At 46.0% G+C, this 23,211-nt stretch overlaps 2 protein-coding genes across 2 annotated transcripts; both read right to left on the reverse strand.

Moving 5' to 3' along the window:
* Positions 1-1,751: 1,751 nt before the first annotated feature.
* Positions 1,752-6,135, reverse strand: tmem121b (transmembrane protein 121B). The gene has a single exon (XM_040015018.1). It carries the CDS (start codon positions 4,243-4,245, stop codon positions 3,067-3,069), a length of 1,179 nt encoding a protein of 392 aa, XP_039870952.1. The 5' UTR covers positions 4,246-6,135; the 3' UTR covers positions 1,752-3,066.
* Positions 6,136-6,250: 115 nt separating this feature from the next.
* On the reverse strand, positions 6,251-22,535 carry mkrn1 (makorin, ring finger protein, 1). Its single transcript, XM_040015017.1, has 8 exons — positions 22,413-22,535; positions 21,659-21,790; positions 11,639-11,820; positions 11,064-11,287; positions 9,665-9,879; positions 8,880-8,990; positions 8,320-8,464; positions 6,251-7,836 (listed from the first exon to the last, which is right to left on the reverse strand). Exons 1-8 carry the CDS (start codon positions 22,484-22,486, stop codon positions 7,624-7,626), a joined length of 1,296 nt encoding a protein of 431 aa, XP_039870951.1. The 5' UTR covers positions 22,487-22,535; the 3' UTR covers positions 6,251-7,623.
* Between the last annotated feature and the right edge of the window lie 676 nt (positions 22,536-23,211).

Here is a 23,211-nt window from a genome sequence, read left to right on the forward strand (position 1 = left end):
AGACACACTGCTCCACCCTGTGGATGCCGTCAAAGACTTTCAATGTGGCTGAAACAAACTTCTTCAAACCGTGGGCGCTGTCGCAAACACCTGATTGCAGTTTTTGCTGCCAAGGGCGGCACAACGAGTTATTAGGTTGTATTTACTCTGATTATCTTTATCTAATATTACAATCTGCTTAATGGTCTGAAATTTTTAAGTGTGATAAATATGCCAAAACCAATGAAGATATCAGGAAGGGGGTAATTACTTTATCGTGATACCTGTGCCCTCCCCAGCATCACCTGGATGCCGACTGTCTCCCACCTCAGGTCTCATCTATGTAAAATGATATATACACTCTGAAAACCATGAATTTTTCATACAAATTCAGTTCATTTATATACACATACGTGTTCGTGTTGTTTAAAGCTTCTTACCGACTCTGTGTATCAGGTACAGAAGCCTTTGAACAGAGAGCAAAGGAAACGCTGACGTCCAGAACATTTTTCTTTTCTCAGGTTCTGGAATCTTCCAGGCAGAGAATAATTTAACAAACAGAGCTAGAAATTCAAAAATGACCAAACATGTGTTTAGCCTTCACATAGAAAGCTGAAGGCTAAACTCCAACCACTGCATTCTGGTTTTTAGCTGTCGCCTGCTGTTTCGTAACGCACTGAGAGGCACTTACACCAAAATGCACCACAGCTGATAGTGAGACAAGCTGAAATCAGATCGAAGGAATATTGATGAGCACCGCCAAAGCTGTAATAATGTGGCTAAATTCGATATTACTGCTATATACTGAAAAAAAATCATAATTTTCTCCTTTAATTGGATTTTGTGGAGAAACCAGTTTCAGTATGTTAGAAACAGACGTGCTCAGAGTGCTGAGCTTTCTGGGCTGAAACTTTAAATGATGTCGCCATTGATTTGATGGGTTTTTGTTTACTTAGTTTTGTTTGTTTATTGGAGAACTTGAACTCTGCCCGTTTGTGACCAAGAGAACTGCAGAGTCAGAACTCAGAGTGAAAGAAAATACTGACAGAAGCCTCGGGGGGGTCGTGGCACTGTAGGGATGGGGGTCGTGGCACTGCTGGTTTGTAAGCAACTTACACACAAGTCTACTCTACTTTCAGTACGATTAACGACCAGCAGACATCACTGTCATTGATAGAAAACACTAATGTACATTAGGTGGAGCAGAGCCCGGCGTTAGGAATTAAATCTGGAGTTTTCAAATTGCAGTTTGATCTCAGCACAGTCCAGCTGCTGTCCCTCGGAGGTCGTAGGCTGAACACACACAGCAGTGTTGTGAGTCCCCTGCAGGTGTCTGACTGTAGCACCTGTTGGCTGGTCTGAAGAGGGCTCGTTGTAAGGCTGGTACAGGTGACACCAGGCATGTCCAGAAACTGGAAAATCCGTTTACCTCTTACGTTGAGCGCCGTCTGCCCCAAACGCAGAAAGCTCATCGAGTTTAGCTGCTGTCACAGGCAGGTACGCGACATCATTTCCACTTTCCAACATAAATGGGAACGCGCTGCTCTGAAAATAACGTCATCCTGTCAAGTAATAAGTCATTTGTGTAAAACGGGCCGTTTCTTATATCGTGTTTTTCTCCTCCGTCTGAGCAACATGTGTGACATCACCACCACCTGCAATATGGCCGCGGATTCAACAGAACTGCTCACACTTGTATTGAAAGCAGACAAACCTTCGTGTACAGCAGTGTGAAAAAGTATTCGTTAAAGTGTTTCCTTGTTTCTTTTTTGTTTGCATATTTGTCACGTTTACCTGTTTCAGGTCAGACCTGTTCAATCAAAAACTCCATTACACAGAACGCGTCTGACAAAGTGACGCAGGCTACAAGGAAAGCATCAGGACACAGGTGAAAGAAGGACGCTTGACAGGGTTACAATGTCAAAGGCTTTGGGAAACCATAACGCCGTCCACCAAGAAAACCTGGAACAGTGGTGAACCTTCCCGGGAACGCTCAGCTCTACAGTGGTTTTATGCAGCAGGACACCAGCAAGTCCACCTCTAAATGGTAAAAAACATGAAGGTTTTTTGACTGGCCGATGTAAGTCCTGATGGAAAAGTTGCTCCACAGTGAAGTTAAACTCACTGGCAGTTATTGCAAACACTTGATTTCAGTTGTTGCTGCCAAGAGTGGCACAGCCAGTTATTAGCTTTAGGGGGGCAGTCCCCTTTTCACACAGGTCCAGGTAGGTTTGACGTTTTCCAACAATAAATAAAATCATCATTCCTCATATAAAAGTACATTTTGTATTCAGACGGGTTATTTTTAAATCATATTAGAATCAGAAAGTCTGATGATCTGAAACAGAGAAGTGACAAACATGCGAACAGCGACAAAAAAGAAATCAGGGTCAGATACTGTTTCACAGCTCTGCATGTGATTAATCACAAAGTCGTTTGGTAGTAAGCATCATCGATTGATAACAAAGGCCAAATGTGGTCCCTGCGGTTTAATTAGCGAGTCGAGCCTGGCTTGTAGTCTGACAGCGCTTGGTGACCCTGGAGCTGCTTTGGAAATAAAGATTTCAAATCACAGTCACTGAAATAATGAGATCATCACGTAGCTGCCTTTGGGCCCACTAACACAGAAAGACCTGAATTAGCACATTAGGCCTCCACAGCCTCCAGTTGATGGAATTTCTGCCTTTACCCCGTTTTTTTATTTTATGCTGAACGTTTGTCTTCCCACGAATGACACCTCTGTTAGTGGTAACACAGAGGCGGAGCCTCTTCAAGGCCCTTTAATAATACTTTATGTTGAGATGCAGCTGGGAGGCCCAACAGGAGCTCACCACGGGAGATAAGATTTCGTTTTTTCAGTCTGATTAGAAAATTGGTTTTGTTTTTTGTCTATTATTTAGCAGCTAAATGCCATCATCTGCACTGCTTATTTTATTGTTGCCTGCGTGTCTGATACCTGCTTTGCTTATCGCGTGGACGTGAATCCAAAAGCCAGCATCCCGAGGCGGACACTCGGTGGTATTTGGGATTTTCCAGGTTCCAGCTATGTCTGTCCTGCCGTCACAGGCAGAGACGGCCGCCACGGCTCTAGGACTGAGCCACAGCCAGAGTATTGACATACCCGTGCGGACACATGTCGTTCTCGGACACGCAGTGGGAGAACTGGGCCGGGTTGCTGCCGCCAGCCAGCCTGCGGACCCCCCGGAACGCCACACACTGCTCCAGCAGCTCCAGTAGCTTACAGGCCAAGAAGAAGATGTTTTTGAACATGAACACCGACACCGGCATCTTGTAGATGTAGACCTGGAAACACCTGACCACCAGCAGGGGCGCATTAACCACCAGGCCCGTGGAGAAACGGGCCCAAAGCCACCTGCAGCGCAGCTCGGACGCCGTGAGCTCGTACAGCCAGACCACCGGCACGGCCAGGGCCACAAAGTACACCGAGATCACGGTGTATTTAAGATAAAGCGTGGGGATCTCGTTCCTTAGCAGCATCTCCACAAGCGTGAAGCTGTCCAGCAGGTCCAGGCAGGTGCCCATGAAGCAGCTCTGGGAGTGGTGCCGCGTCGAACCGTTCAGGTCCTCGATGATGGAGTTGATGAGGCAGAAGAGCAGCGGCGCAGACAGCAGCATGACGATTTTGAAGCCGGTCGCTCCGAACGGGACCTTTAACGTGATCAGCTCCAGGATGGAGGTCTCCAGGATGAGCACCACCTTAGGGGTGCAGGCGATGACGTAGATGAGCCATGCAAGGTAGGCGTAGGTGAACTCTCCGAGGTTGCAGCCGAAAATGGAGCTTTTCTGGTGAAAGCCGCAGGCCCGCTCCCTCTTACTCCGCGCGTTCTTCATGAAGAAAATCCCCCAGCCCGAAATCACCACGAGGTCCGTGGCTATCCACGAGCACCAGTACAGGTCCGTGAAGATGATGAGGTAGAAATCCAGAACGCCGCCCTGGAAGATGAGGAGGAGGAAGCACAGCGCCTTGTACAGCATGCTCCTCTTGGATTTGTGCGCCAGCAGGGGAGCGGACTGCACGAACTCCCCTGATGTCATGATGCTGGCGGCGGCTGCGGATGAGGTGACCAGGGCCTGGATGCTGCCGCTGTCCTCCGGGATGATGCTGCCGCTGGTGGTCTGGGTGTCGCGCCTCCTGCTTAGCTGGCCGTCTTCGGAGGAAAATGAGATGGGAGAGTTGGGGCAATCGCTCGCTTCGGGTGGGAAATAATCGGCCTTCGGATTGTCTTTTGCAGTTTCAGTGACCATTGTATTTGCGCTGTCGCCTCCCTCTCGACTGTTTTCTTCCCTCTAGCTGCTTTAAAGGTGGAGAGAACCAGCCAGGCGCAAAGAAAGGCACGGACTAGTGGAACGGATTCCACCTCCCTCTGCTTTTGCGCTCATTTCCATTCGTTTCTCACACACGTTCACGTCTAAGAATGTAACAATAGTGGTTTGCTGTTGAAAAGGCTTTGATTGCGGTGTAGTTGCTGTTAGTTTCGGTTTCTTAGATCATGTGCTGCCGTTGGGTCAGATCAGGCTTCAATGTTCGCCCAGTCCCCTCTCCATCAGGTGCACGCGCGTAAGAGCAAAACTGAAAATGAGTCCTTTTTAAAGACCAGAGACCTCTTTAATCCGAAAGGAGGATTTCAGATCACACCTACATTTTGGAGCATTAACAAACAGACATATTCCGAGCAAACAGGACTGGAGTTCCTCCTAAAGCAACAGTCTGTGTCAAGCCGCCCATCACGGCCGGACTGGCCATCTGGCGTACGGGAGCTGTCATAAATGACCACAGACAGTACAGGGCACTGGCCCAGTCCGCTCCTCCCTCCCTCCTTTTAACCGAGATGATCACATTTTACCTTTTAATCCGAGCTGCAGAAGACGAACCAAAGAAGCGCAAAGGAGCCGAAATGTTAATGAAGAAGGACGTGTGTCACAGCTCTTTCTTTACTGGTTTATGGTCTCCTGTGAATAAACAGTATATCTCATAAAACCCTCAAAAGACTCTCCAGCAGCATTTCTTTGACTCCACTTTCACTTCACGGTGGGGTTGTGACACTGTGGATGAATCCCTGACAGCAGATCAGTTCTTTGGTTTCTCTCTTCCTTGTATACAAAATATATTAAATTGTGAACAAACGGAGTTAAATTCAGATCTAAACATTCATGTAAAGATGCAAAAAACCCAGATATTTTTTTTTTACTGTTGATATTAGATTTCACTTTAAATTTTCATCAGCTTAGTTTTTTCTTCCGTTCAAATATGAAGTTGATTGGACTTAAATCAACCAAATGTTCGTTCGTCTGATTCCTCTTTCAGGTGTTCATTAAGGGGAAATAAATCCAGACCTACCTGGCCCTGTGTGGAAAACCTAAACCTATTAACTGGTTGTGCCACTCTCTGCAGCACCAATTCGTGGCTCCATTTCCCACAGAACAGCATGTTGGCTGATCCATGGCATGATCTTCCTCTGCTGAAATGTTATTTTTACGCCAGATGTAACAGGACACACCTTCCAAAAAGTTGAACTGTTGTCTGTCAGCCCACAGAGCATCTCGGGGGTCATCAGGATGACCTTTACGTTCCTGTTGCTCAGCAGTGGTTTTTATCTTGGGGCTCTGCCATGCAGGACACTCTGTCCAGTTTCTTATGATGGAGCCATGAACACTGACTTTAACTGAGGCCGGCAGTTCTGTGGATGTTGTTCTGGGGACTTTTCTGACCTCTTGGATGAGTCGATGCTGCGCGCTGTAATTTTGGTCAGCCAGCCAAAAAGTAAAAATAAAAAAAAAGCTTTCCTAAATAAAGGTTTGTAGGACTTTGGGTGGCAAGGAGGTTACGAAACGATCGATACGCAACCGTAAACCGCCTGTTATTTGGGACAAATTCATTACAACAGCACATGAAAAGAAGTCCGTGGACACCCCCAGTTTGAATCTCCACACAAAAAGGGCCATACGAGTTTGACCAGCAGCTGGTTTACACATTTAGCACCATCGGAAATATTCATTAGAATTTCAAGAACATTTTTAAATGTCTCGCAACTGAAGGAATTCTGCACCGAAGGCTGTTCAAGAACTCCAGCAAGCAGAGACGTCAGGCACAGGCCGGAGGACAATTATCCAAAACACATTCAAGTAAAGCTAAATGAGAGTTGTTGTTTTATATCGCACAAAAGTGACAAAGGCTGAAATTTGTTCTTAAAAACAGCTACTAATCAGAATCAGAGTAAAGCTGATCCATGAACGAAGTCGACACAGCAGGAAGATTTTTAAACTTTAATGTCAAGTTAAGATGGATGGCTGTGGAACATTGAAAACACTCATTTCAGTATAAACATATGCATTCCAGTGGCATTCAACAAGTCAGCACCAGCTGTCAGGAGTGTGGGTCAGCGTCTCAGCTTCAAGGCTTACTGAAGTCCGTTTGAGCTCAAGCAGTGACTTTGGAGCTGGTTCTGGGAGGGCTTGCTCTGCGCTACCTCGAGGCCCCGGGGTTGGGGTTAGAGGCTGGTAGTTTTCAAAAGTGTCCATGCTTACATCATTTATCTGACTGATACTGCAGCTGGCACGTACGGGGCAAATACTCTCCTCATGTCCAAATACAGGTGATCACCCACAGACCGCTCCGTCGGGTGCACGGGGTTAGCAGACGCTTCGGTTATTGAGCAGCTCACGGACTCTGTCCACTAGTGGCTTCGACACACTTGCGTTTTGTTCAGTAGTACTAACAGTAACAGTGAGAATCACACTGATGTGTCAGAGAGATCTGAGCTCAACGTCTCAGGTGAGAAACAGGCGACACGCAGCCTCAGGAGGGTTTCCTGAAGAACGCCCGACGCCCAAACCTTTGTTCAGCTGCCATCAGTCACAATGTGGACCTAATTTGTTCCAAACAACAAACTCCTTTGTTTGCTCTGAGTTTTTGGAGCTGTTCAATAAGTGAAGCCTGACGGTAACAAAGACGCCCGTCCTGCATCAGGGCACTTTAGTCCATCGATTGGATTTTCTACAGTTTATGTTGAGGTATAAAATGCTTCAATGGCGTGAACTGTAGGAAATATGTGGCGGTGGAAGATGTCGTCATTACAGCTAATTTATTAACCATCTGCACAATATATTTGCTGTCATCAGCGTTCATAAAGAAAAAGATTGGGATCTTCAAAAACCATCTATAAAATCTTACAACACGGCCTCACGATTACAGTAAATGGTGCCGAGTAAGCTCGAGTGTAAAGTCTCAGGATTATGTACAAACACCTGGCTAGATAAGAAGTCAAACCCTCGCCCACAAATAAACTTGACAATTTTTATTATTTGAAGAAAGTTATAAGCTTTGTTAAATTTTATACCGAGTTCTTTTATCGTTTCTTTTTAACATGAACCACACGAGAAAGACTCACAAGAATAAATGTCTAGAAAATGTTTAGCACGAGTGCACCGACTTGTTGGTTTTTCCTTTTTTTTGTTTTTTAAATATTTTAGAAGTTCATTATTAATGGCCTGCTTAAAGGCACTGCCACAATACAGGGGTGGAGGGAAAGCTACTGTCCATCACTCGCACAAGACAGTCCATTCTAGTGTCTAGTATATACGGGGAGGTGAGGGGTGGATGTAGGGCGCCGGCGGTCGGGGCTGCTATAGGTAAATCTCATAGAAATCGTCCAGCTCCTCGTGAAACAAGTCCCACTCGTCCTCTGAATCGGTCACCTCGTCGTCGGTTCCCGCGGCGAGCAGCATGAGGAGCATGTCGCTCAGCTCGAACGTTACCATCTCCTCGTCCTCGTTGTCGAAGGAGTCGGTGCTTTCCCGCTCGTCGAGGATGTCCCACAGCGGCGTTCGCCTCGAGTTCTGAAAGGAACCGCAAGAAAACTCACAAACGAAACACATTTGTGCTTTTAACCATGTGGACACAGTGTAGCCACGTTTTCCTGTTTTTATTTCACGGCTGCTTCTAATGTTTCCTGCACCATCGTCGCCTTCCAGCTACCCTTCCTTTGTACCCTTCCTTTGTACCCTTCCTTCCTTCCTTCCTTCCTTTTAAGACAGTGGTTGCAGCGTATGAACACTGAGTCGGTGCATCTTATAGCTGTGACGGTGTTCTGTGTCACTCTTGGCCGTCTCGTGACCTTTCACACTCCTACGAGCTGAAATTGAGCTGGGAGGAGTTGCTAATCCAATGCTGAAGGTTTTTCTTCCCTCTACAACACACCTACTGCTCGTGCCCCACCTCCCCCACCCCCCCACACCACTCCCTTGCAGTGGGTGTCCAGAGCAGAAGATAAACACACTCTCCTGTCCAGCTATGATATGAAAGAGTTCAGAAAAAGTTACCCGGTTCCTGCTGTTGGATCCAGTCTGTCTTCGCTGAGGCTGAGCTTCCTCCAGCCGCCCGTCAGGAAAGGCGTGCTTGTAGAAGCAGTTTGAGCCAAAGGGGCACGTTCCACGACCCTCGTCAAAGTATCGGCATGGTTTACTTCTGGAGAAGGCAAAGAGGAAACCAGAGAATAAAGATGCCGTCTCGACAGCTCACACCAGGACAGCTAATCCTCGTGTGTTTCAGTTTCCGATCACGACTCCCCACACTGTGCGCTCACCATCCCACTGCTGTGACTCTGATCACAGCTTCCTATTCAAAAATCTGCTTCTTCTTCCTGCAGAGTTAACTTGCTGTCGTCGGCCAGCTGCAGAGTTATAAAACCTGCCTTAAAGCTTCAGCTTCAGTCCTGCTCCTACTGCATTCTCGTTTAGTTTAGTCAAACTAAAGATGAACAACAACTCTGTGTCACCGTTTCCCACACTACACAATATGTTGTGTATACATGAGATGGTGCGACGCCTCGTTGCAGCAGCGATGCTCTTTAGTGAGTGTGGGCGTGTCATGCAAACCCTACCCCATGCCGTCTTTGTATTTCTGGATGAGTTTCTGCTTGTCGTCCTTATCTTCCACCCAGTACTCACTTGGGATGACAAAATTGGATGTGATTCGACACTCTGGACAAGACCTGCCCCAAAAAAGAAAAAGAAAGATTATTTTTGTTTTGACCCAGTCTCATTATCTGACAATATAAAATGGCTTTGTGATTAATATTTATATAAATAAAATGGACCTGAATAAAGCACAGCAAGCATGCACTCACACTAGAACAGCTGGGGATCAAACCATCATCCTGTTGGTTCAGACAACCTGCTCCACCCTGAGAGCAGGGTTAGCAGCCACAGACCTCGGCTAGTGTCGTACTGAAAGAGCTGACATGTGTTTTCTTGACAGATCTGCGATGAACCTGATGTTTTCTATAAGCATCGTTCTGCCTATAAGCATTTTTGCATTCCACTTTCTGCAGCTACATATTCAAAGAGCCTTTACAGAGTGGACACTCGGGTGTGTGAGCTGGCTGTAGCTCAGGAGGTGGAGCAGCTCATCTCGGTTTGATCCCTGGCTGCTGTCAAAAATCCTCACGCTCCCGTCCTTGCTAGTATGAATGAGTGAACGAGGCGAGTTGTATAAATGCTTTGAGCGCTCAGGTAGAGGAGAAAAGCGCCTAAAGAACCCTTTACAAAGGCTGGAACTGTCCACCCTGACCAGCCGTGAAACAACAAGCTCTGATGTCCTGCAGACTCTTACTCCACACCCACACCTGTCACTTCCACTTTGTCCACAACAGACTGAAGCACTTACTTGATGATTTTGCTCTCAAACTGCTTGGCACTCCTCCACTTGCGAATGCACTTCAGACAGTAGCAGTGGTTGCAGTTGGAGAGGATGCCAAAGCGGCGCTCGCTAAGGTTGACCTTCTCAAACACCACCTCCATGCACACGCCGCACATCATGTCCTTGCTGCGCTGGATGGCAAATGATATCTCCATGTCTTTCTCATGGGCTTCAATGCACGCCTACAACAGGGAATGACCTTCAGTAAGCTGAGGAATCAACACAGAGGCCTTCACTGCATGCAGAACATTTCTGGCTTTAATCAGCTTCTTGTAAGTTGGGCGGTGTTTTGTCAGACTGCATTCAGGCAGGAGTAACACTGACAGATCCAGAGGACGGGTTGAAGAATCTTAAAAAGAAATCCACGGCTGCATTTACACGCACTCATGGGCACGAATGTGCGAGTCTGGGATTTTAATGATTTCTCTGAATTGTTGGTTTTCCAGGGTGGAGGGGACCAACTGGAAACACAAGCTCACATACATATACACCCACCTACAGTTAGTGAAATGTCCCCTTTGAAGCCCACCACAACCAGAGCTTATCTATGTTTTTACATGCCGCCATTATGTCCCAGATTTTAATAATATGTTTGCATTAAGCCCATAGTAACGACATAAATTGCAAAAAAAAAAGTGCAATAAACTACAAAAACATTGAAAATCTTTTTTTTGCACATATTTCTAGTTAGAGAAACGTCAGAGGGACGTCCCTCATGACTGTTACGCAAAAAAGTCGCACAAAATAGTTTCCAAGCGCAGGAAATTTATTGTGTCGTCATAGTTTCATTTTTGGGATACACTAATTTTTATCAACTGCAGGAAAAACAAACAAAAAAACCCAAAAAACAAAACCAGCATAAAAAAAAAACCGTTTCCCACGAAAAATGACACTTCCAGTTTCTGCACGTAAGGGCAGACGTGTGATAGTTCGCGCTGACATTTATTCTAAAGTAGGAAGTGCTACGAACAGCTGATCAGATCAGATGTTTCTGGATTATAATGTTTTTGTTGTTGTCAGCGCTTTTTACATGATTTTTGCAAAACCGTTTGTGGAAGGAAACTGCGACCCGGGACAAGCTGAATCCATCTTACACAAGTACAACTGCTCCAGTTTCACATGCAAAAACAACAACAACAACAATAACAATAATAATAATTGCACTAGCCTATGTGGTTGCAATTCCACCAGGATTTTAAAATCGTTGCGTAAAATGGGGCGTGCACGCGCCGATGGCCTTAAAGGTTTAAGTAAGGTGCGTCTCAAAGGTTTCTGGTTTCCATCATCGAGTTTGTGCAATAAAACGATTGCAGAAAGACTGTGATGGAATTTGTGCACCACCAGCAGGCCGTGCTGTAACGGTTACCTTGGTATGCTCTGAGCGCTGAGTGTTGTCAGAGGGGTGGAGCACCTGGAGGCCACACATGTCACACACATCGCCATGGAGATAAGCACAGTTGATTCCATAGCGGCACTCTCCGACAGCAGCATACGGACAGAGCTGCTTCCTCAAATCTTCGTTGTCCAGCGCAGGATCACGGTCAAGCTCCTCAATGAGAGGGACTGTGCTCTCCACAGTCGCTGGCTCAGCTGCACACACACACACACACAGACACACACACACACACACACACACACACACACACACACACACTTAACTGAAGTTCCTCTGCGTTTTCAGATGGAGCACAGCATCATTAAAGTGGAGCATTTTGAGCTTCACATTCTTTGCTCATGCAGTTTTGCATGTTCATAGTTGTTCCTGGAGCTCAACCCTCGCGGGCTGGCAGGCTGGGCGCCGCACACATTATTTGGGTTTAAATGTCAGGAAAACAAAACACCGATGTGACAGCATGTGTGCATAATTAAGTTGTTTCCGCCATAACAGCAAAAGCATCAGCATTAGTAAACATCGTGATGTTATCAATCCTGACTGCTCACCACGTCCACAGTAGGGCTGTCCTGGAACAAACTCTGCAGCATTGACCCAGTCAGGCACCACTGGTCCAGGCGTCGGCCCACTGGGCTCAGGATCTGCTGGACTGGGCAGCGAGACGGAGGCGAGCGGCAGCGTCTGGGAGGCTGGCAGTTCCTCGTTCTTTACTGGTTTAGAGTGTTCAAACCTGAAGAACGACAACGTCACACCAGGACTGTTACAGTGTAGCAGTAAACAAACAACACATCGCTTCTTGTTACATTAATCAGAAGGTTGGTTCAGTCCTGGCTCCTCGTAGTAGGGACAAGACTAAACTCCAACTTGTTTCTGATGCATTTAAGGGTGGAGCACCCACTCTGAGTCTGGGACAAGTCGCTGCCCCAAGTGGAGGAGCTTAATAACAATACACCAGGTTTAGTCATTCACATAATTACATTCAGGTGTTCCATCACTGGAGTCACAGGTGTATAAAATCAAGCAGCCAGGCCTGCAAACTGCTCCCACAGACATCTGTGAAAGAACGCGTCGCTTTCAGGAGCTCCGTGAATTCTAGCATGGTACCGTGATGGGAGGTCACCTGTGCAAGAGTCTAATCGGCAAGTTTCCTCATTACTACAGTGGTATTATTACCACGTGGACGCGATTGGGAATGACAGCAACTCAGCCACAAAGTGGTCAGTAGGGCTACAACTAAAATGATTTTGGTTGCCGACTAATCTGCCGGTTTGTCTTTGATTAGTCAATGATTATTTTATTCTCTCTCATCTCCGCTTCCTGTGGACAAACCTGCTGTTCTAGGATCCAGTACCTCACCTGCTCCGCCCACCTGTGAGGATCAGCCTCTCGTCCCGCAGCAAATTAGATAATCATCCAGGAAACATCAATTTGAAAATAACCGAATGTATTTTAAATATTACTTAATGTGATAGTCAGAATAAAAAAAATATCAAGTTATACAAATTAAAGTGCTAGTAATATGAATAAAAAAGGCGCAAACAGGAACTAAAACGGCTTCTGTCCAAAAGTTTTTTCAGTCCAAAACAACAAGTTTCCAAAGTTCAGGAATCTCGATTGCAGTGGAGAAGCTCTGGAGGGAGGCTCGCTCTTATCTTTGATGTTCCCAGCTGCTGCTGATAAAGATGCTCTGTCACGACTTCAGCCATTGGAGAGCTGCATGAGCCTCTTTACAGGACAAACTCATCTAGAGCAGGGCGATATGACCAAAAATATTTATCTCGATATACATTTGAAAATTTGCGATAACGATATAACTGATGATATAAGTGACACGAGACAAAATACTTTACAACTCCTCAACTTTATTAGTGCAAAAAAAACAAAAAAAAAAAAAAACAATGTATTTTCACTTAAACAAGCAGCTGTTTAAGTGCATTAAAGTTATATAAAAAATTAACAGTGCAAATGCAAATTCCTTGCTGACAGAAATTGGCCGACATATCCTCAGCAAATCAAATCACTTTTATTGTCACATCACATGTGCAGGTACATTGGTACAGCACATGTGAGTGAAATTCTTGTGTGCGAGCTTCACAAGCAACAGAGTTGTGCAAAAATACAATAACGTAAAACAAGCAAAATATAAGAATGGCTACATCTGAGACTAATAAATATATGTACAATATATAATAGTATATGCATACTGATGTATACTAAATGTGTTTTTCTACGTGTGTGTGTGTGTGTGTGTGTGTGTGTGTGTGTGTGTGTGTGTGTGTGTGTGTACACATATTTTACAAATTAAATAGAGTAAACAATAAATAAAATATATAAAAATATACAGAGTTGAGACATGTGCAAAACAGTGGCATTACTGTACAGTATGGAGTGCATAATGTTGAAGTTCCAGTGGTGAAGCTGAGGTGTCTATGACGTGTTCAGCAGTCTGATGGCCTGGTGGAAGAAGCTGTCTCTCAGTCTGCTGGTTCGGGACCGGATGCTGCAGAACCTCCTTCCTGATGGAAGTAGTCTGAACAGTTTATGGCTGGGGTGACTGGAGTCCTTGATGATCCTCCCCGCTTTCCTCAGGCACCGCTTCCTGTAGATGTCCTGGAGGGAGGGAAGCTCACCTCCAATTATCCGTTCAGAGCACCGCACTACTCGCTGGAGAGCTTTGCAGTTGTAGGCGGTGCTGTTGCCGTACCAGGTGGTGATGCATCCAGTGAGGATGCTCTCAATGGCACAGCGATAGAAGGTCCTGAGGATGCGGGGGCTCATGCTGAATCTTTTCAGTCTCCTGAGGAAGAAGAGGCACTGCTGCGCCTTCTTCACTGTTTTGTTTGTGTGTACTGACCACGTAAGATCCTCAGCCAGATGTACACCAAGGAACAGGAACAGCCGGGGCCACAGCAGCGCCGTTGATGGTGATGGGGGTGTGTGCTTCTCTGCACCTCTGGAAGTCCACTATCAACTCCTTTGTCTTTGCGACGTTGAGGGTGAGATGGTTGTCTTGACACCAGTGGGTCAGGGCACTGACCTCCTCCCTGTAAGCCGTCTCATCACCGTTGGTGATAAGACCCACCACTGTGGTGTCGTCCGCAAACTTCACAATGATGTTGGAGCTGTTAGTGGCTGTGCAGTCGTAGGTGTAGAGTGAGTACAGGAGAGGGCTCAGTACACACTCCTGTGGAGCACCAGTGTTCAGTGTGATGGGGGATGAGGTGATGCTGCCCAGTCTGACCACCTGGCGTCTGTCAGACAGGAAGCTAAGGATCCAGCTGCAGAGGGAGCTGCTCAGTCCTAGATCCTGCAGTTTCCTGTCCAGCTTCGAGGGAACGATGGTATTGAATGCTGAGCTGTAATCTACAAACAGCATTCTCACATACGTGTCTCTCTTCTCCAGGTGTGACAGGGCAGTGTGTAGTGTCAGGGCTATGGCATCATCAGTGGACCTGTTGTGGCGGTATGCAAACTGTAGAGGGTCCAGTGAGTCGGGTAGTGCAGAGCAGATGAAGTCCCTGACCAGCTTCTCGAAGCATTTGCTCACGATGGGGGTCAGGGCTACAGGTCGCCAGTCGTTCAATGAGGAGATGGTGGAGGATTTGGGTACAGGGACGATGGTGGCCATTTTGAAGCAGGCTGGGACTACAGACAGAGAGAGGGAAAGGTTGAAGATGTGCGTGAACACTCCAGCCAGCTGAGCCGCGCATGACTTGAGGACGCGGCCGGGAATCCCGTCCGGACCAGTAGCTTTGCGTGCGTTCACCTTCCTGAAGCACTTCCGCACATCCTCCTCAGACACAGTGTGCGCACTGACGTCATCCGCGGTGCGCACACTGTCCGGTCTCATGGTGTTCGCTGTGTCGAATCTAGCGTAGAATACGTTTAGATCCTCACACAGAGAGGCCGTGGTCTGCGGTGTGCTGGTTTTCCCTCTAAAGTCTGCGATCGTGTTTAGTCCCTGCCACATACTCCGAGGGTTGTCAAACTGTTGCTCCACCCTGTCCCTGTACTCACGTTTGGCTGCTTTGATCGTCTTCCGGAGTTGGTAATGTGCGTGTTTGTAGTCCGATGTGTTCGCGGAGGCAAAGGCGGTGCTCCGTGCCGCCAGTGCCGCGCGAACATCTCCGTTAATCCAGGGTTTTTGATTTGGGAAGGATTTAACTGTTCTGGCTGGGACGACATCTTCCACGCATTTCCTGATAAATCCGCAGACTGAGTCTGTGTTCTCGTCGATGTCTCTAGCAGCCACGTGAAACATTTCCCAGTCCGCGTGATCAAAACAGTCCCGCAGCGCAGACTCCGATTGGTCCGTCCAACAGTGCACCGCCCTCCGGGTCGGAGCTTCCTGTTTCAGCTTCTGCCTGTAGGCAGGCAGGATCAGGATGGAGCGGTGATCTGATTGGCCGATCACCGCATCCCGGAAAGAGGTGTAGCAGTGGTCAAGTAGCCGGTCTCCACGAGTGTTGAAATGGATGTGTTGGTGGCGTTTTGGTGAAACTTTCTTCAGGTTTCCTTTGTTAAAGTCCCCGGTCGTGATAAACGCCGCCTCTGGGTGTGCGGTTTCCTCGCTGCTGATCGCGCTGTACAGTTCCCTGAGTGCTCGGTCAGTGTCGGCTTGTGAGGGAATGTAAACAGCCGTAATAATCACTGCTGTGAATTACCTCGGTAGCCAGAATGGCCGGCACTTAATCAGGTACTCCAGGTCCGGTGAGCAGAAGGATTAGACCGGGTGCACGTTTGCATAATCACACCAGCTGTTGTTGATCATGAAACACACACCACCGCCTCTGCTTTTCCCAGTAAGATCCTGTGACCTGTCCGCGCGATGCACGGAGAACCCCGGCAGTTGTATTGCGGAGTCCGGTACCTTGTCTGATAGCCAGGTTTCTGTGAGGCAGATCACGCAGCAGTCCCGCATCTCTCACTGGAATGAGATCCGTGCCCGAAGCTCGCACAGCTTGTTCTCCAGAGACTGCATATTAGCCAGTAATAAACTGGGTAACGGTGGTCTGTTAGTGCGCCGTCTCAGTCGAACCAGAACGCCAGATCTTCTCCCTCTGCGTCGGCGTTTGCGGCCTCCAGGGCCAGAGAACAAAGGCGTCTCAGGTGAGATGAATTGGGGGGGGGGGGTCTGCAAACGGAGGGTCCGTGTTGCAAAACTTGAACTCCGGAAAGTGATGGGAAAGTCCGTCTTTTATGTCCAGTAAGGTTTGTCGGTCGTACACAAGGAGACATGTGCTACTCGTGAAAAAATAAAGGAAAAGTAAAATTAAACACAAAAAAACAGCTGTTGCTTGGGGGAGCTCGCGACGAGGCTGCCATACTCGGCGCCATGCATTATATGCATGTATGCAGCATAACCATGTATAATATCCACAAAACTTAAGAGGTTATACACACGCAATACAGTAATATTATGTTGAAGCACAGTACGTATCACTCCGCGAGGCTCCGCCTACGATAGCCGTAATGCTCCGACAATCCATCAAGCGGTGCGGCTTCGTAGCTTAGCAAAGTCGTACTGAAACATTTGACAGATTTTCGAGCGCCGTGCACATAAAATCGTTTCCAGGTCAGTAAACACAACCAGAGTTCATACATAAGGCACACGGGATTATAAGGGGCTCTGTCGACTTTCAGAAAAATCAAAGGATTGATTTTAAGTGCGCCGTATTTTCCAAACAACACGGTAGGGATGGGTATTGATAAGATTTTCATGATTCCGATTCCATTTTTGATTCTGTTTAACGATTTGATTCTTTATCGATTCTTTTTAAAAAAAGGAGAACACTAAGGTCGATTAGCTTAGAACTTTGTTTTATATCTTCTCTTTGAACAAGATAGAAATTTAAGAGTAACATGGCCTTACAAACCCAACAGTGAGATCTTAAGAGATCCACAGCCTACGGCTCTTCAATGGGGTGTCACAGGGTCCCCAGGAAAAAACATTGTAAATGTAAAATAATAAAATAAATATTCTTCTGTAGCAATAACAAAGTACAACATCAATTATTCTGTAGCAATTACACAAGAATATCCAGTGATGTCCCTGCCTACAATTAAACACATTCACTTACTGAAAATCATCTGCTGTGGCAAACGGGTGCAAACCTTTGACCACAAACTGAGTCACTGCTCGGTGACATTCGTCTATCCTGGCCTGAAAGGAGACGCTACCGGCAGACTGCAGCGAGAACTGCCAGCATCTGAGCCAGACTCTGTCTGTCTCATCATGGTCACTAAATGCACAGTAATGGCAGGTTTGTAATAAGGCAGATCGCGCTAACATAATATGCACTGTTAGTTGGTTATTTACCTGCCGCATTAACGGGAGAGGACGTGCAAACGTTACCGCTGCTGCTGGTTGAGATTCACGAGTCCGGAGCGGAATTAAAAACACGACATTCATTTAAGGTCATCGCGTGTTTTGTGAGCAAATGCTTTTGCATGTTCGTAGTGTTTCCTCCCTTAAATGAAGCATCTACTTAGCAAGTATTGCAAGTTTCCCCGTTGTCATCCGTTCTCGTAAAGTATAACCAAAGTTTTGAGCGTTTGAGCCGCCATGTTTCCTGCCAGGTAACTGACGCTCCGCAACGTGGTGATGTCATTCGGGGAAACTGGAATCGATAAGGGAATCGTTTGTAAAAATGGCAAACGATTCCAAGGAACTGAAACAGTGGGAACCGGTTCTCAACAAGAACCGGGTTTCGATACCCATCCCTACAACACTGTAATAACGACGGCCCGCTAGCATGCGCTACCAAAAATAGTGCTTTGTTGTGTATCTGACGGACGAAAGCTAAACCAGTTCCACACCAGTTGAAGTTGCAGCATTTTTACAAACCAGTTCTGGTTCATCTGTTTCATTCAACGATCCGCTTTCGCTCTTCTCATTCTGCGTCGCTGCCGTGTGCGTATGTAAACAAAGGCACTGCACATGCGCGTTTTACCCATATTCTATCGCCATATTTCCTTTTTGTTATCGTTGCCCAACGTTACACCGGTATCACCGTGAACGGTATGATATGGCCCAGCCCTAAACTCATCCATACGCCTGTGCTTCATACTAACAGAACAGAATAAGAAAAGACTGTTACTGATCACATCATGGTTTCTCAGACGGTGTAGTGTTCAATTAAACTGTCTAATAAGTAAACAGCTGATTTAATTAATGAAATACATAACTAAATACTTCATTAATTTAAACCTTTTTTGAAATTATTGATAAGGTTCAACCCACAGATTACTCGTGGCGTTAGCCCTGGTGGTAGGCCACATTTAAAAGGGGAATAAATAAATAAATAAATAAATAAATAAATAAATAAATAAGCGGCGTCGGGGCACGCTGGGGAAAATAGGGTGCAGAGGTCACAAACCTCCTGCTGAGTCAGTCACTGCAGACCTCCAAACTTCTTATGGTCTTCAGATTAACCCAAGAACCGTGCGCAGAGAGTTTCATGGAAAGGGGCTGATAGGGCGAGCAACAGCATCAAGCCTCACATTACAAGTGCAATGCAGTGGTGTAAAACACGTGCTTCCACGTGTGGAGATGTGTTCTCCGCAGTGAGGAATGGTAAGGGGTTGTTTTTCAAGGTCCCTTAGTGACAGGAACTCTGGACAATGTCATGCTCCTAACTTTGCAGGAACAGTTTGGAGATGAGCCCTTTATGTTCCAACATGACTGTGCACGAAGAACGCTCCATAAAGACATGGATGAACGAGTTTGGTGCAGAAGAACTTCATACAACATCCCACACAAGCATTTTCTTCTATGCTTTAAGTGCTTTCTAGCTAACATTCACACTCTGATGGAGGCAACGGAGAGCAACTTGGGGTTAATATCTAACAAAGGCTATTTGGCATATAGACTGGGGGAGCCAGGGATTGAACCACCAACCTTCCATCAGTAGATGACCTGCTCTACCTCCTTAGATGCAGTGGCAGCAGCTGGCTGGTAAACACATACAATTCTATTTTGCACTAGTCCCCATTATTGCAAACACCAACGGAGTAAACACTGTACATAAAAGGTTAAATTGGATATGACTGTCTTTAACTTAGCAGCATCCAGGATGGTGATGGCTGAGGGACAAGAGCTCTCATGAAGGATTTCATTGTTCTTGAGATAATCTGAGCTTTGTGGTTCTTTAACCTCCTGGCGTCCACATATGTGGACATCACATTTTGGGTTGTCTAGACCAAAACACTAAATTTTGCTCTGCAAGGGCCTGGTATGCACTTACATACTGCCACTGTTCTATCGAAGTTTTAAACGAATATGAGGCTCTCATTTTTCTTATATACAAAAAAAAAAAAAAAAAAAAAATCTGGTAATTCTTTGTTTTTACATTCATCGGGTCCCAATATGTCCAAATATCAAAGAGAAATTTAAAATGTATGCCATGGAAGAGCTCAGGTCTTAGGAGGTTAAGTAAGGGGAGCCAGCAGCCAGCTATCCACTGGGCGACATATGTAAGCCCGTGGAGCCCTTTCTCCTGTGCAGCTGGAGCTCCGTGCACAGAGACAGTAGGTATACTCTACTGTGCACCCAAAGATTTGCCTCCCTGTAACATCATCTAGCCTTTGCAAGAGCAAGAAGTAAAACTGCAGAGAGCGACTTCTACAGCGAGATCTAAAACTCTTCATTACATTATTGCTTCATTATAACTGGGACAGAGATCACATGGTAAACATGACTTTGAATGAAAGCAGCCAAATTTCAGGTAAGGCTATTTGTAAGCCTTTAGATCTCACACACACTTTCCATTCCATAATTTGTTGGCGTTAAAACGTCCCTGTGGCTCTCCTTTTACCTGTGTTCAGAATTGCATAAACTCAGTCCTGCCTGTGCTATCTCTGAACAACTGCATGCATCAGGTACAAATCGTGTACCGTGACTCAATGTGAGCTCAATATGGCATCATCGTGCTTTTCTGGTGCTTTCTTTAGTCATTTACTGAGTAAATCTTAATTACCAGCACATTTGCTGCTTTTGTTACTTTATGCATCTTTTTCTCCCCTTGATGGTTTTTTCTCCTTTCTGTTAGACTAGCTCAGAGCACAACCAGACTATTCCTAGACTGTGGAGTGTTGAATAAGTGGGGAGGGGAGGGCGCTGTGCTGAGGCAATGCATAAAGAAATGAGAGGAGGGAGCTGCAGCACAGTGAACCTGGGGAACCCAGCAACAGAGAGAAACAGAGACACAGAGATGGAGCATTATGCAATTGCCATGCAGGCTGCAGTGCACCCTGTCTGGCCCTGGGGGCCGCAGAAGAGAAAGCAGCAGAGAGACAGACAGTGAAAGAACAAAACAGAGTGCATCACAATAGATAGAGCCCAGGGAATTCAACCTTAATAAACCCCCACAGCGAGAGTCTTTCTCTGGACTCTCAATGCAGGGTGCGAAGGCCTGTGGAGCCTCCAAAATAACGAGAGCACCTCCATGGTGCAGCTCAGTCACAGGTATGGATGAATGTGACTTAACAACAACAACACACACAACAGTAACTCAGTACTACATAGCAAACTGAGGATTTCATAAAGGCAAAAATGCTATTAAAGAAAGATGCGAGTATGTGTGAAACCGCTGTGTCCCTGCTGCTGCTGGGGTCCTCACACTGACTCACCAGCTCAGAGGATCTAACTGGAGCAGACACCGGCTCTACGAGGCGGCTGGGAGCCTAATCCACTTTTCAAAAACACCTCTGCATGTTTGAGCCTCGTTAGTATGTATACATGTTGTTGTTTATTAATATAATACAAACATGCTGTGTACTAAAACAAAGCAGGGCTGAAACAATCTTCATCTTGTTAACAAAGGTTTTGATCTGTACAACTGTATTTTCATTAAAACTGAGAAGAACAGAAGAAAAGTGCCTGGAAACATATTGTTGTACATTTTGTTTATATTTAGCTGCTCACCTCTTTCATTCTTTCTGCAGCAGTAACAATAAATAATAACTTATTCAATCTAAAGCAATCAGAACGCTGGGAATTGGAAAATTCACCATCTTCAATGGTCAATATAAATAATCGAATGCTTGTACGTACTTGTGTATAAATAAAAAAATATTCACTAACATTTAAATTAAAACAGAACCGCCACAAGTCCTTCTACAAGATAAACTCCAAACAAGTCATACTCTGTCAGATTTTAATTAGATTTGTCCATGCATGTTCTGCAACTGTCATCCTACTAATCTGGGCCTCTGCAGACAGAGTCCCACCGTGTAAAATACACAGCACGACCCAGGCAGTCATTTTAAATACAAGAGTTCATGCAGTAAAACAGCAGGTCCTCATGTGTGATTCTGACCCACATAAAGCTGCCACACACACAGACCAACAACATGTTGACATTAAGGCGCAGTCTCGGGTGTCACATCTACTTGAGGGGGACACTTCTGAGAAGCCCTGCTAGCAAACCCGCTATGCTGCCACTTTTAGAAAGCAGCTCAGCTCTCAGCTGAAAACACGTTGCAGGGCCGCTGCGTCGCAGCACGAACATGCAAGCTCAGTTTCGCTCAGGTGCACATTCCTGCTCTGGTGTCAGTTCAGTCTTTACCTGCAACGGTCCCCAAACGCGCAGTTTCCCTTCTGAAAGAATTTGCAAATCATGCTGGCAGGTTTGCTGCTGGTCAGGTCATGGGAATAACGACAGTTCTCCCCTTCTTTGCACAGACCGTGCATGAAATATCTGGAAATACAAAAGGAAATCAAAGTTTACTTAACACATGAAACAGCGTGTTTCCTTTTAGAGCCCAATGTCAGCGTTAAAAAGCAGCCAGCCCGTCACTTGGATGTAGGCGAATCAAATGCGTGTCGATGTCATCTTGTACTTTCATACTCATAACGCCATCGCGGTCATGTTTAAGGGACCGCGGCGCTAGCTTGGTCCGGATGTGAACCTAGCAGATGATATGACACCGAAAGGCAACAACTAGTTAAAGCCGCTGGTTTAAACGCAGATTAGTTTGTTGGTTTTAATGTGAAACTAGTGAGAACTGCTAGCTGAGACTAGCTTCAGAGCTTTCGTCGAGGGGCTGCTGTGTGACACTAGCTTTACAGTTCAGCGTTGCCGATCCGATTGTCGAAAGCGTAGCTAGCAGGACGGCGGCTAAACTAGCACAGCAGGCTCTGTGTGACCACAACACAGCGAACATGACAACATTACAGCTAGCTCCGCGAACAGCTGAGCGGACCCTTGAAAGACATTCCCGTCAATCACTCACAAGCTGCCCTGGCAGCGTTATTCTGGCGTCAAACGGCACGGTGTGCGATCGCCGTCTGAATGTGCTAGTTCTATTGTCTTGTCCTACCTGCAGGTTACGTGTTTTGTCCAACCGCCTGTTACTGCTGAAGCCGCCGTTGACGCTGCTGCTGCCTCCGCCATTGCTGTTTATGTTGAGAAGCTACAGCCGGATGTTCCGGACAGTTTCGCTCGAGCTCGGCATCTTTCGACTGTGGACAATTTAAGCCGAAGTTCACCGAAAACCCGTCTCCGTGCAGACCGCCGTCCACTACGCGGCACCGTTGGCAGGTTAGATGTTCGACCTTATAAATAATCAGGATCAGTCGAAGCAAGCGTCATTTCTATTAATTATGAAGACGAACCAGGCTCGCAAAGTTCCATCAAATATTTGTATCTGTCTCATAGCATTTAATTTAACTGCAAAAGTTTTAGAAGTTTTTTATTGAAAATTATGCAGAAAATTATGCAGTTTAATGTCTCATTGCCCTCTGAAATGAAAGCATGGTACAAACACGCAAAAAAAAAAAAGAAATCATGAAATCAACTTATGGACCAAAATATCTTCTAAGCTTTTGACTCATCAAAGTAGCCCCCTTTGGCAGATACCAGAATCGACACTCCACATCAGTTGGTGGCGCTAATGCACCATTTTGCTGTTTGCTAACCACCAATAAACAATATAAAGAAGAAGAAACCTCATTAATCCCAGAGGGAAATTTAGTTGTCATAGCAGGAAATATACAACGAACATCAAGCGCTCACATAAAATGAGAGTAGAAACAGATTTATTGATAGATAAATAGATAAATATAGAGATATAGGTATGCATGTAAATATAAAAGGACAAATAAATGTTGTGGTGTACA

This window comes from Simochromis diagramma, unplaced genomic scaffold, assembly GCF_900408965.1.
Source record: "Simochromis diagramma unplaced genomic scaffold, fSimDia1.1 OVJJ01000453.1, whole genome shotgun sequence".
NCBI classification, from domain to species: Eukaryota; Metazoa; Chordata; class Actinopteri; order Cichliformes; family Cichlidae; genus Simochromis; species Simochromis diagramma.

Excerpts from the sequence above, each read along its gene's own strand:
- mkrn1 (XM_040015017.1), bottom strand. The coding sequence starts at position 22,486 with ATGGCGGAGGCAGCAGCAGCGTCAACGGCGGCTTCAGCAGTAACAGGC. Across the intron at positions 9,880-11,063 it reads AGCGCTCAGAGCATACCAAG|GCGTGCATTGAAGCCCATGA; the intron begins GTAACCGTTACA and ends TCCCTGTTGTAG. Across the intron at positions 8,991-9,664 it reads TTTGAGAGCAAAATCATCAA|GTCTTGTCCAGAGTGTCGAA; the intron begins GTAAGTGCTTCA and ends TTTTTGGGGCAG.
- tmem121b (XM_040015018.1), bottom strand. The coding sequence starts at position 4,245 with ATGGTCACTGAAACTGCAAAAGACAATCCGAAGGCCGATTATTTCCCA.